Below are 12,416 nucleotides of genomic sequence, written 5' to 3'. Positions count from 1 at the left end.
GGTTATTTTGAAACACTTCCAAATGTTGTCTATGACAGTTTTTTTTACTTTGTTAAAGTCAAGAAATAAAAATGTACAATTATATTTTTTTTATGGGATATTGGAGTGTTTATTATAAATAATTTATCTGTACACATCATTATTTTTTAAATGTGTCAAAACATTAAAATCGAAATACCCTACAGTAAAGGGCTCAAAAGTTTAAGCTTTCATTTTGTATTTTTCTTTTTTAAAGTCGACATGTAACAGAGTTTATGATTTCTTCCCTATTGTGACCTATATCTGAGTGAAACGGCTTCTGGAACAAGAAAAAATGTAGAGCAGGACTTCTAGGGAATTGGATCATTGTGGTTTGCCATTGCTGTGATGTCATGTGAGTGACAGGTTTGTCCCGCCCTCGTGTCAGTAAACACATCATCAGAGAAGAGAAGAGATGCTGCTTTAAGTGGGAGGGGAAGTTATTTCGATTAAAGATTGTGAGGGGACATAAATAAAAAAAACAAATAGGCCTAAATAATGATGTGCATAAATCATTTATAATAAATACTGCAAAATTCCATTAAAAAAACAAGAATTGTAATTTTTTATTTCGTGATGATTTTAACTTCCCCCTCAGAGGCGGCCTTTGCAATTCAGTGACCCGTTTTAAAGAAACAATTGGAAAACATTGGCTGTGTTCGAAATCGCTCATACCCTCACTCACTATTCCCTACCTTACTCTACTAATATATCTCACTTGAGGGAGGGAGTGAATGAAAACGAGACTCAGTTCGGAGTCGGACACTGAGTGTGCCTTACTTTTGTATAGTTTGTGCTTTCTGTTTAATAATCGTTTGAAACTTAGCAAACTGGCAGCTCCAGTAATAAAATTAAAAGATTTATCTTTAACTCTGTCATGTATAAACCTTAATTAAACAATTTAATAATCGATTTAAAGTCATTTATCCCTGTATGATATTACGCTGTACCCACATTGGACCAGAGGTTTGTAAAACAGTTGGGTGGATGATTCAGCTGCCGGCGCCATCTTCTGGTCAGATGTGGGAATTCATTAACTCTCATAGTGCATTATGGGTATTCTCTAGCAGTTGGGCGTACATCAGTTGTGCGGATGGCTGCTGTTTAGGAATGCAGGCAGTTCTAGGAGGTAATTATACCAAACCACTTTGACAGCAGCCTTTGGCTAAGGCATTTTCAGAATGACCAAAAAAACATTTCAGATGCTATATGCAACGAGATCGTTTTCGTAGTACTTTGATGAAATAAACCGATCGGTCTGCACAGCGCCGCTTCAAGTCAAACACACCTTTAATCTGCAGAGGTCAGGTGGTACAGCGGTCACGTGGTTGTAGCTATCAGAAAATTACGAGTTTGCATGTTGTAATTTCAAGTTCTACAAGCACGTGAAGGCTTTTTACAGTTCAGAATCGTTACGGTAATTGCAACATGGCGTGAACGCACATTTATGTCATCCCATCGCCCAAATCACATGACTTTTTTTGATGCGCATCATTTGGTAAATGCGTATTTATTTGGTAAATGTGTTTCCATCATAGTTTATGTGCATTTCTTTCCATTTTTTTAATGCACTTTTTTTATTTTTAAGTTTATCTGCGTCTTGGTGTGTCCATCCAATTTTTTTTTTAATCCGATATCCCAAAATGCACATAAACTTGTGAACATAGCTTATGATACATGAATACAGTCTTTCTGACATGATGAACGCACATAGGCCTAAATAATTTCAATTAAAGGCTATTTTAATGATCCTAAATAATATCCAGCATAACATGAATGTAAAAACACAAACATTTCTAGTTTGATGTCGATGAAGTGGGTCAATAAAGCTGGGGAAAAAAAAGGCTGAAGTAAAAACAGAAAGTGCATGTCAAAGTTACATAAACGACTCATGCCTCCAGCACATCATACTTTAACATTTCACAACCAGGCCATCATTATTATAAGCACGCTTATTCAAAGAGTTCATTCCCGACACAATCCTCAGACTTCTTCAAAGCACATTAACACCCAAATGACCCAAAAAGGATAGACTCAGTTTAAAGACAGTGAGCAAAACATGTTTTACAAGCTAAAGTAGGTTAAATATCGATGGTGCTTTTTGTTTTTTTTTAGCACATGGTGATTGCATTCAGCTCGAGTCGTACTATAGCTGACTCGTTATATTCTGTGCAGCTCCAGCTGTTTCAGGTGCAATTAATGCAAACTCTCTCAGACACTTTAAGGACTCTCCATGTGGAGCGAGCAAAGGTTTTGAAGGACTAGCTTGCCTTTCCTGCATGCTAATGCATCCGGAGCATGCACTTGTTGACTTGAAAGGAAAGGAAGAAGGCATACGCTAAAGAGGTAAACATGATCAATCCAATAAATGACCCCGGACCGGAGTGCAAGAGCCAAGTAATCTCAGACAACAAAAACCCAAGTGGTCCCACTGGTACCATCACTGTCTGACATGTCTGTAATACACGTCTTCCGCTCCACTGCAAGTGTTGAAGATATTAGGGTGGGCACCGAGGGACCTCTGACAACCACCCCCCTAGCGAAAACAGTCAAGCTGAAGGACTAAATCAATGTGAGAGATGCTACAGACATATTGAGCAAATCATTTCTGGCTCATGCAGCTTTCATACAAAATAGGGAAACATCATATAGGATATGACACATGATAATCTCCTGCTTTTGAAAAACATAGAAAGCATGCAATGTGCATAAAAAATCTGTCTTCTAAAACCATTTTATAAGCATGGCTGTGCTCTTTTAACGAAACATGTTCTCTCCTCCTCTCTGGATATAATGTGGTTCAGCTTGATAAGCCTTAATAGGGGCATGAATTAGACTCTTTGCTGAGGCTGTCTCTGCATAAAGAGCTCCAGCAGGTTCACCAAGGCATTTTATTAACTTGACAGGTTAACTTAAAGGGAGGGGAAAAAACACATCTCAGAGTGTGAGGCTCAAATTAGCCCAACAGCAGTAAACACAATTACCCACTTTAAAACAATACTGACACTAATTAGGCCACCAATGAATTACTTAAAGTTCATGCTTTGTCTCTAATAACACTGCAGCATTTAGATAAAGAAATTGCTATCTGACAAAATATTCATAAATATAGGCTAAATAAATGATGCAAATAATAATATTAAAATGGTCAAACACTTTTTAAAGTGTTTTTAAAACCTACCCTCAGAACATAACACAACTCTACTGTGGAAAAAACACTTAAATAAATGCAGTGAATAATTCAATGAAAAGGATTCTGGTTTCCATTTTTCTGATAAAAAAATATATTAAAAAATTACTTATTATTAGCATTACAAGTGAAACATGAATTTCAGAATTTCCCAAATAATTCACTCCCATAATATTATATAACAGTGTTAATAGTGTTGATGGTTAACACCATTTAGTATGTGATTAGATTTTAATTTGAATAAGATTCTGTGATTCTTCTTCTGTGAACTATGTTGTAGACTTTTTTTCAAATTTGCAGATGTGTAAAACGAACAATCAAATACTGACACTCTTTATAGCATATTTTACATAATACATAAATGATGGATATACAGTTTAATAATACACAGTTTAATAAATACTTGAATATAGGTAATAAATAATCTGCTGCATAGCCTATTCAAAGTGTCAAACTAAGTCAATTATATTATTATGTGATGGTTTGAAGCACAACAAATGTAAATTTACATTAAGTTGGCTATTTCACATTAAATAAATAGACAGCTAGCTAGCTAGATGGATGGATGGACGGACAGAAAGACAGACAGACAAAAAGATCAATGGTTGTTTGTGCAAGATCCCTCAAACTTTGATACACTGTAGCCACATTTGTCAACTACAAAATAAAACTCACTTGGACTAGTACTACAACCACAGATTATGTGAGTTAAATACAAAGAGTTTAGTTGTTACAATCTATGTATCTCACAACAGGTGTGAGTTGTAACACTAGCTGGGGATAGATGTAAGAATGAGAGGTACGTAAATTCTGAAAATGTGCACACAAAAAAGGATGCGCTCAAATGAGGCGGATGTTTTTTATCTGATAAGACGACATGCGTAAACCAAGATGAATTCACATTTACCACATAAATCCCCAGATGCGAAAACTCACGTGACTTTGCTTTAAAAGAGTGTGATTGATAACTGGACTCATTGGAATCATTATAAGAGGTTGGTTGTAACATTTTTAATGAACTGTTACAACTATCCCCACCCCAAACAGCCATAACATAGCTAACTGTTATACTGTAGCATGTGGGTTTGAAGTTAGCATGAATGCAAAGCATCAAATTAAACTAGAGAAACAGCTTATATTATGTAAGTCAAATAATTGCTCAAAAAGCTCAAAAAGGTGATTGTATGATATTGATGACATCACCATAGTTAGTTTCTGACTTGTTAAACTGACCTCGTGTTACAACACAACCCTGACACTCTTATATTTCACATATTATATAATATCACAATTAAGATATAATACAATAAGCACTTGAATATAAAGTAATAAATAATCTGCTGCATAGCCAATTCAAAGTGTCAAACGTTGTAAAAAGCATGGTTTGTTGCACAACAAATGTGTTTTACGTGTTGGCTATTTCACAATCAACAAATAAATAAATCTTAGTCCAGACCACTGATCTATATAAATGTATATAGAGAAGTGGACCAGCAGACACCCTCCTCCCTCTTGTTATCCTTTCAGAGTCTTTTCCCATAATGCAACAGTCAACAAAGGAAGAGGGAGAGGAACAGGCTGTAGCCAAAGTGGCTAGCTAGCACAAAAAAGGGAAGAAAGAAATGGAGCTGTCTTGAAAAATTAAAGGAATGTTTCTCTCTTCAAACTGGCAAATGCAGATGAGGAGAAAACAGCCTCGGCTCCTTACGTGCACGAGATGATGACAGACCACGAGTAGTGGGTTTTAATGTAGTAAAGCAGCTCTTGTTCGAGTGAGGGAGCTGTTGCTGGATTAGCTTAGCAGCTAGCAGTCTATTATTAGCACGCTAATGCTAAATGCAACCCTCGTCTTCAGATCTACGGACATGTTCGACCCAGATCCATCTTTCTGAAACGAGAGAGGGGGATTAAACTCTGTTTAAAGTGGTAAGTGGACGTAATTTGTTGAATGTACGTGCATATTTGCACTCTCTATTTGTGTCCGACACGATGAATGTCCCGTAGCCTGCTAGCTAATTCAGCTCACTCCAGGCCTGTTTATTTTGCGAGACAAAGTTACACAGATTTATCTGATTGTCCAAACTTTTTTTATATATATATATATAGATTTTTACAATTGATTAAACTTCAGCCTTTTAGTTTTTGGTTCTATGTTACTCTATAGTTATTGAGTTAGATGCTGCTGTAACATTTAGGCTAAGTGTGTTGATAAAGGCCTGTGTCAGTTCTGCTGTAAACTGCTGATTTTGATGAACGTCAAGGATGATTATAAGTATGTCCGGTTTTAAATGTTGGGAAGAATGTGTAAACTGATTTGATGATTTTATATAATCAAATCATTTGTAACTGCCTGACTAGCCCTCATGTTGATTTGATCATAATACAATTTAAGTAAAACTTTAAATATCTGACAGTGTAACATTTTCCCCTGTTTCACGAACAAAGTTTAAGCCTAGTCCTAGACTAAAATGCATGTTTGAGCTGTCTTATTCTGAAAGTAACTTGCACTTACATCTTAAAATAATATGTCAGAGCCATTGTTTTGTCTCTAGATGTACATCAGTTATGTTTTTTTCTAAAGCATGTTTATAAAAGCTTAAAGATACTTAAATGTCCTAATTCAACTAAAGCCAAATTTTGGTTTAATCTAAGCCCTGTCTGTGAAACCAGGCCTAAATATAATAGCTTATACCATGGTCTGTCTGAATACTCGATTCTGACTGGCTGGAAGGTGTGCATTAAGACCGTAGTTCCAGTCAGTTTAATCACTGCTCTATATTAATGCACTGCTTTCATTTTGGGCTGTCACTAACAACTATTTTGGCAATTGAATAATCGTCTATTATTTTGTTTAGTTGGATAAAATTATTGTCATAATAAAAATAGACCTAAGTAAACAATAGCCTTTAAAATGACTTAAAATACATATATAATAACAATGAGGCAATCATTTTTGGTTTAAATAAAGTATTAAAAGCAATTAATCATACGGTTTTATAGAATAACACTGTTAAAATACATAATGTACATAAGTTAATTGTTTATATTATGACAAATGCCTGCAGAGGGCACCACCGGCCTGGTGTTTTTGTTGTTCCACTTTACAGCAGATCAAATCCTTGTTTAAAGTCCACGTGAACCGGAAGTTGCAACCGGCTTTACTTCAGTGTTGTGACGTATGGTATTTCCAAGTGAAACGGGAGGGAGGGGTTTTATTTTAGCACACCTCCTCTCCATCCCTCGCTCATAGCAGACTGGTTAAGGATATTCAACCCAAGCCGTCAAACTGACGTCAATATAGGCAGAACGCCATTCCAGAGCAGAAGCAACTTTTCAGATTTTGATTAAAGATTACCATGAGAAACTATTTTTTTCTGTGTATTAACTTTCACGGGTTAATTGTTCACCACAAGACTAGTTATGTGCGATAAAGTTAATAGTGTCAATTTTGATTTCATGACAACTTTAATATTGGCCAAACGACATTTAATTCAAATGTGAACTTAATCTTTAATATTTGCCACTTCTTTACGATAGAAATGCTACAGCCACTATAATTTCTTGAACAAGAATATGTGGACATCAAAACATGCAAACTCAGAGCGAGGGAATTCACAATAGCACTATGCTATAGTATGGTTTTTAAATGGTTTCAATACATTGTGCTGCTTTAGACAACAATCCAATAATGCGGTTCATGGATTCTCGTCCACGGAATGGAAATGATTCAGTTTCGATATAAATGCGAATTTTCTGAATGTCAAACTCAAAGGTAGGCTATATTAAATAGTTATAGTTTGCCTTTGTGTTATTATACAGAACTCTTAAACAACGACCGAAAACTAATGAAGACTTAAAATGGGTGCTAATGTCATGTATCTGCGCTTTGGTGCTGGGTTCTCAGCACTGTCAAAATAAAAGTCCCGTTTACGACACTTATCGGCCAAACTGGGGAAAAAAAGGGCCATTTATGGGTCAACCACTTTCACAGATGACTTTAAATGTCATGATAAATAAAAAAAAGTGAGTACTCTGCATGTTTAGTGGTTAGTTCACTTTTTCATATTGTTTTTTATCTCACCTTTTGCAGATGACAAAGGCTTGACGTTCACATGATTGACGTTCCCAAGTCGCATGGCCGGACTAGGTTAGCCTTCATCGGTCAGCAGATAAGACCATCCCATGCCCTCACCTGGGGTGTACAAGGATGAAGAAGATCAGTCTGAAGACGATCAGAAAGTCACTGAACATAAAGGGCAAAGAAGATGGGGATTTCGTCATGCTCCAGCAGCCATCTTTAGCAGCTGAGTTTGCCAAGGATGACTCTCTCTTTGGAGGCTGTTACACTAAAGGGCTGGTAGGTTGTGATCTTAATGGGGAGGATGAGAAGGGTCATAAGAACCGATCAAAGAGCGAGAGTCTTATGGGCACTCTAAAGAGGAGACTGTCTACCAAACAGAAAGCGAAAGTCAAAGGAGGTTCCACTACGGTAGGCTCTGGAGATGATGATGACACGTTCTCTTCCTCGTCAGTCCCGATAAGCTTTAATGAAGTCAAAGCCCAGCGTCCCTTAAGATCCTCGTCCCTCCGAAGCCACCATTACAGCCCTTCTCCGTGGCCTTTCCGGCCTGTCAGCTCGGAGGAGGCTTGCATCAAGATGGAGGTGAAAGTCAAAGCTATGGTCCACTCCCCGAACCCCAGTCCCTCCCTCAATGGCATCAGAAAGGAGTTCCATGACATCCAAATAGAAGGTCTGTTCCAGGATCAGAGCCAGTCTCTGAAGGACATGGAGACTCAGAGTGGTAGCTTGCATTTGAACATTGAGGATCACGTGCCTATTGGACTCACACCTCAGGACTACATCCAGTACACAATGCCTTTAGATGAGGGAATGTACCCAAATTCGTCCCAATCCTTCTGCTTGGATGGCCCCTCGCCAATGGAAGTGGTCGATCAGGTCGAATCTGACTCTCTGCACGTGGACCAGTGCCCGGATGACCACAATCTCGTGCCGCCAGACATTCTCATGGAGCAGGCGGTGAACGGACACCTTCCTGGTACTCCGTCAATGGTCCTGTCCAATTCCAGAGCAGACACACCTTTATTTTCTCCCTCACTGTCACCTCTTTCCACCAACGATATTCCAAGAACCCTCTCTGGGTTCAGTGGTGCAGACTCTCATGTTGTCGAGAGAGTGAGGCATCACCTGAACTTTGATCCCAATTCCGCTCCTGGTGTTAGCAGGGTGTACGATTCTTTCCAAACCAGCGGACCGATGGTTGTGACAAGCCTTACGGAGGAACTTAAAAAACTGGCCAAGCAGGGTTGGTACTGGGGACCTATAACTCGATGGGAGGCAGAGGAGAAGCTCATCAACCTTCCAGATGGCTCTTTTTTGGTGAGGGACAGTTCAGACGATCGCTATCTCCTCAGTTTGAGCTTTCGGTCACAGGGAAAGACGCTTCACACCAGGATCGAACACTCGAATGGCAGATTTAGCTTTTATGAGCAGCCTGACGTAGAAGGTCACACTTCTATTGTAGATCTCATCGAGCACTCTATAAAAGACTCAGAAAATGGCGCTTTCTGTTACTCCAGATCCCGTCTGCCGGGGTCCGCCACTTACCCCGTTCGGTTGACCAATCCTGTCTCGCGGTTCATGCAAGTCCGTTCGCTGCAATATCTTTGTCGCTTCGTCATTCGACAGTACACGCGGATAGATCTGATTCAGAAACTGCCTTTACCAAACAAAATGAAAGATTATTTGCAGGAGAAGCACTACTGAACGGACTGTAGTGGGAGATGGTAGTAAATTGCACTTTTTGTTGAGTGACGCATTCTTAAAACAGTTTACATGTATGGAGGTCAAGTGATCAGTTGCATAAGTTGATTATCCGATCTTCCCACAGAAATGAATAGTAAATTTGTTGTTGCTCAGATTCAGTGTTTTACGTTTCGCAAGGCTCTTCAGAGAGATATCCAAAAACCAGTCAGGATTTTTGATGCCATGCCTAATACACATATTCATATTGACTGCAGTAATGCTAATACTATTATCAAACTTGGATTTCGCTTGCAAAAATTTGCCGAACAATGGTAAATGCGATTGCACCTTTAAAAGGAACTTGCTCCTTTCTAGAAATATGATGTCAGCCACGTTTTTGTCAGGTTTTGATAGTTTTTCTTCTACAAATCGGTACTTTTAATGAAATCTGTGAATATGCTGGATGACAGAATTTTAGTGGAATACAGTTATCGTCAAATATCAGAAGACAACTTTTGTAAGAGAAAAAGTATTTATTTAGCATTAATATTCTACATTTATTGGAGGTTTACAGTAAATCTTTTATTCGTCCATTAGACTTTTGTAGATCTGTGCAACAACAAATTCAGTCAGTCAGGTATGAGAAGGCCAGAAAGAAAGGACTGTGAATCACATCTAAAACAAATGTTATAGAAGAATACATGCAGAATGCCACGAATCTGTGATGTTATACAAAAAGGGAGCAGGTAAGAACAAAAGAGGTTTAGTTTTTTTAATTTATATTGTGTAGTGTGGTTCACACAGTATTCTGTTCTGTCTAAATCATTTACATGAAGTAAAGATTTGTAATGGTCAAGTATTTCATATTCTAGTGCTGGAATGATTGCCGTCAGTCGTTGTTGTTGTAGAAGCTCTGGTTGAGAGAAGAAAATAATGCCAAGAATTGTTCGCAACAACCTACCAAACCCAAAAGCACAGTTTTATAGAAACATTTCACCTTAAATGGCTTGTTTACACTTGAACCATAACCAAACATTCAATTAATCTGCAAATATCCCAAAGGAATTATGCATTCATAAGTTCTTGAGTGATTATGGGAGATTTTTCCCCCTCGCAGAACCGACAGCAGGCTTTCCTCACCTTCTGCCCTCCATAATAGCAGCATGTCAGCCTGTCAATATTCCATAAACACTGCTTCAAGCCAAAAATGTTGCATTCAGATATTTGAGAATTCATCTGTTGTGCATTGTTTTCCCCACTCCACCTATCCTCTTTCCTGTCACCTGAAAGGGAATTATGTGTTGCTCATCTATCCTTTAATAGGGCTTCAGATAGGAGAAATCGTCAGTCATCGGAAGCTCATGTTTTGTGAGAGTTAGTGGTTTATGTGCATTACTTAAATGCTGGGATAAATTTGACATGAAATGGTTTTGCATGTGCACTGTCCTCATACATGTCGACACCGGTTGGCTTTGGACTAGATTGGGATAATCAGCAAACGGGAGCTTATAAATGTCTCTTTAGCTGGCATATTGAATGTGTGTGAATCAGCCAGATCTTTCTATTTGCGGTTTTCACACCACACATGGTCCAAGGCTTTTAAGGGCCTTTTTCTTTTTTTTTTAAGTGCCAAGTGGCGTTCACAGAAACTGGTGAACAATGCCGCGGAAAGTATTCGTGAGACACATTGGGGAGACTTTGACGGTTAGCTGTCAAATAAACAGTTTGCCATCTTTAATATTTATTAGTGAAAACAACCCATAGAGTTCATTCCTTCAGCGAAAAATGTTTTATGTGATGCGTATGAGGGAACAGTTTGAGACGGGAATCGCTCCTTTACACAACTGAAAGGAGTTTTGAATTTTAAATGCTGAATCTTGCTGTATTTGAATGGGCAAAAACTGCCATTTTCCCATTAAATGAAGGTTTTTTTGTTGTTGGATGTCAGAAGAAGCACCTAAATTGTGTGCGTTTGAGAATGAGAGAGTGTGGACAAGTAAGTAACAAAAGGAGGAATGTCTTAGGCAAGGCACAAGATTTTCAATCCGTTGAAAATGCATTTACCAAGAATGTGGAAGTCGACTAATGCAAAAAATAAATGTGAACTTGAGTGTTTGACCGCAATGTACATTGAATTTCTTTTGTTTTTCCCAGATGTGTGGCATAATTAGATAAACACTGAAAATGTTCAGTGTGTGTGAGCACGTGTTTCAAAAAAGGAAGAAAAAAAAAGTTGCCGGGACTCCATGTTCAATATCATTTTCATGACCTTGTCTGTATGTCGTTAGATGTCTCTTGTTCGGATTGCTGAAGTATTTTGAACCGTTGACAGTTGAGCACTTAACAAGCTTCACTGAAATATCTATTTTTCTGATCCATGTTCTGTTGTCCTTGTGCTGCGAATGAAGGTGAATGTTTACATGATGTATTTAGTACAAATTAGTTTATCTTTGTTTATATCTCTTTCTTAAACATCTTGGTACAATTTTACAAATGTATTTCTTTAATGTGTCATACACATTTGTGCTGCTTTACGATTATGATTGCCTTTTTAATTACGAAATGGGGGAGATAGAATGTCACCTAGATATAGGCCTATGTATTCACAATGACTTTGGTATAGTCTTGAGAAAGTCAGATGCAAAAATTGTAGTCAACGTTTTTAATCGGTGATGATAATGCTCTGAATTCAGTCCTTTTTGTTGAAAAGGGTCTGCTAGCTCACTCCAGTTTACATGGTCAGTTTCCCAAAGTCAGTTCTTGTTCATTTGAATCAGTGAAAGTACCAATAGTGTTTTCTTGCACATTTGGATACAGTTAAAACATTTTTGTATCTGCTGGTATAAATTATGAATAAAAAAACTTATTCAAATCTTTATTCTGTACTGTATTTCATTTACGTGTACACAACAACAATGCATTAAAAATGGAAATGGGTTTCCTTTACTTTTTTTTTTTTTTTTTTTTCACATAGGCTACAGATGACAACGTTGTCAAAACGATCCGACTAAAACCGACTAAAAATGCTGTATTACCGTTTATATGTGTATTACATATATGCTGGCGATGTCGCTTTGTAAAGAAACACTAGACTGAAAACGTAATATGCATGACGTCAACGTTTTCACAAATTCGCGTTTCGGCAGTAACGGTTGATATTGTTTTCAAAATCTTGTGCTTTGAAACCCGTTTGCAAAAGTTTGGGTTAGTCATGTAGGCTACATGAACGTCCAAAACGCATTAAAAAGTTTGTATCTGCTGATACAATATATATAGCCTAATCAGAAAAATATAGAATATACTTAGTTCTTCAATGTGGAACAGGCACATATTTATTCTTTTTCTGGGTGCAAGATGTTTTATTCATGGTGAGGTGGTGATAACTTGTCACACTAGGATGCCACCCTCATGAAATAGCACGCCCTTTTAAATGTGCCAAACCGA

General features: G+C 37.8%; 1 protein-coding gene across 1 annotated transcript; it reads left to right on the top strand.

Moving 5' to 3' along the window:
* The first annotated feature begins 4,756 nt into the window (after positions 1-4,756).
* On the top strand, positions 4,757-11,848 carry socs6a (suppressor of cytokine signaling 6a). Its single transcript, XM_084398264.1, has 2 exons — positions 4,757-5,134; positions 7,299-11,848. The coding sequence occupies exon 2, from the start codon at positions 7,416-7,418 to the stop codon at positions 8,991-8,993; it is 1,578 nt and encodes a 525-aa protein (XP_084254390.1). The 5' UTR covers positions 4,757-5,134; positions 7,299-7,415; the 3' UTR covers positions 8,994-11,848.
* The last annotated feature ends 568 nt before the right edge of the window (positions 11,849-12,416 follow it).

The sequence above is a fragment of the Rutilus rutilus genome (assembly GCF_951802725.1).
Source record: "Rutilus rutilus genome assembly, chromosome: 24".
NCBI lineage: Eukaryota > Metazoa > Chordata > Actinopteri > Cypriniformes > Leuciscidae > Rutilus > Rutilus rutilus.
The sequence above is the reverse complement of the archived record's forward strand: the minus strand, read 5'-3'. Positions and strand labels throughout refer to the sequence as shown.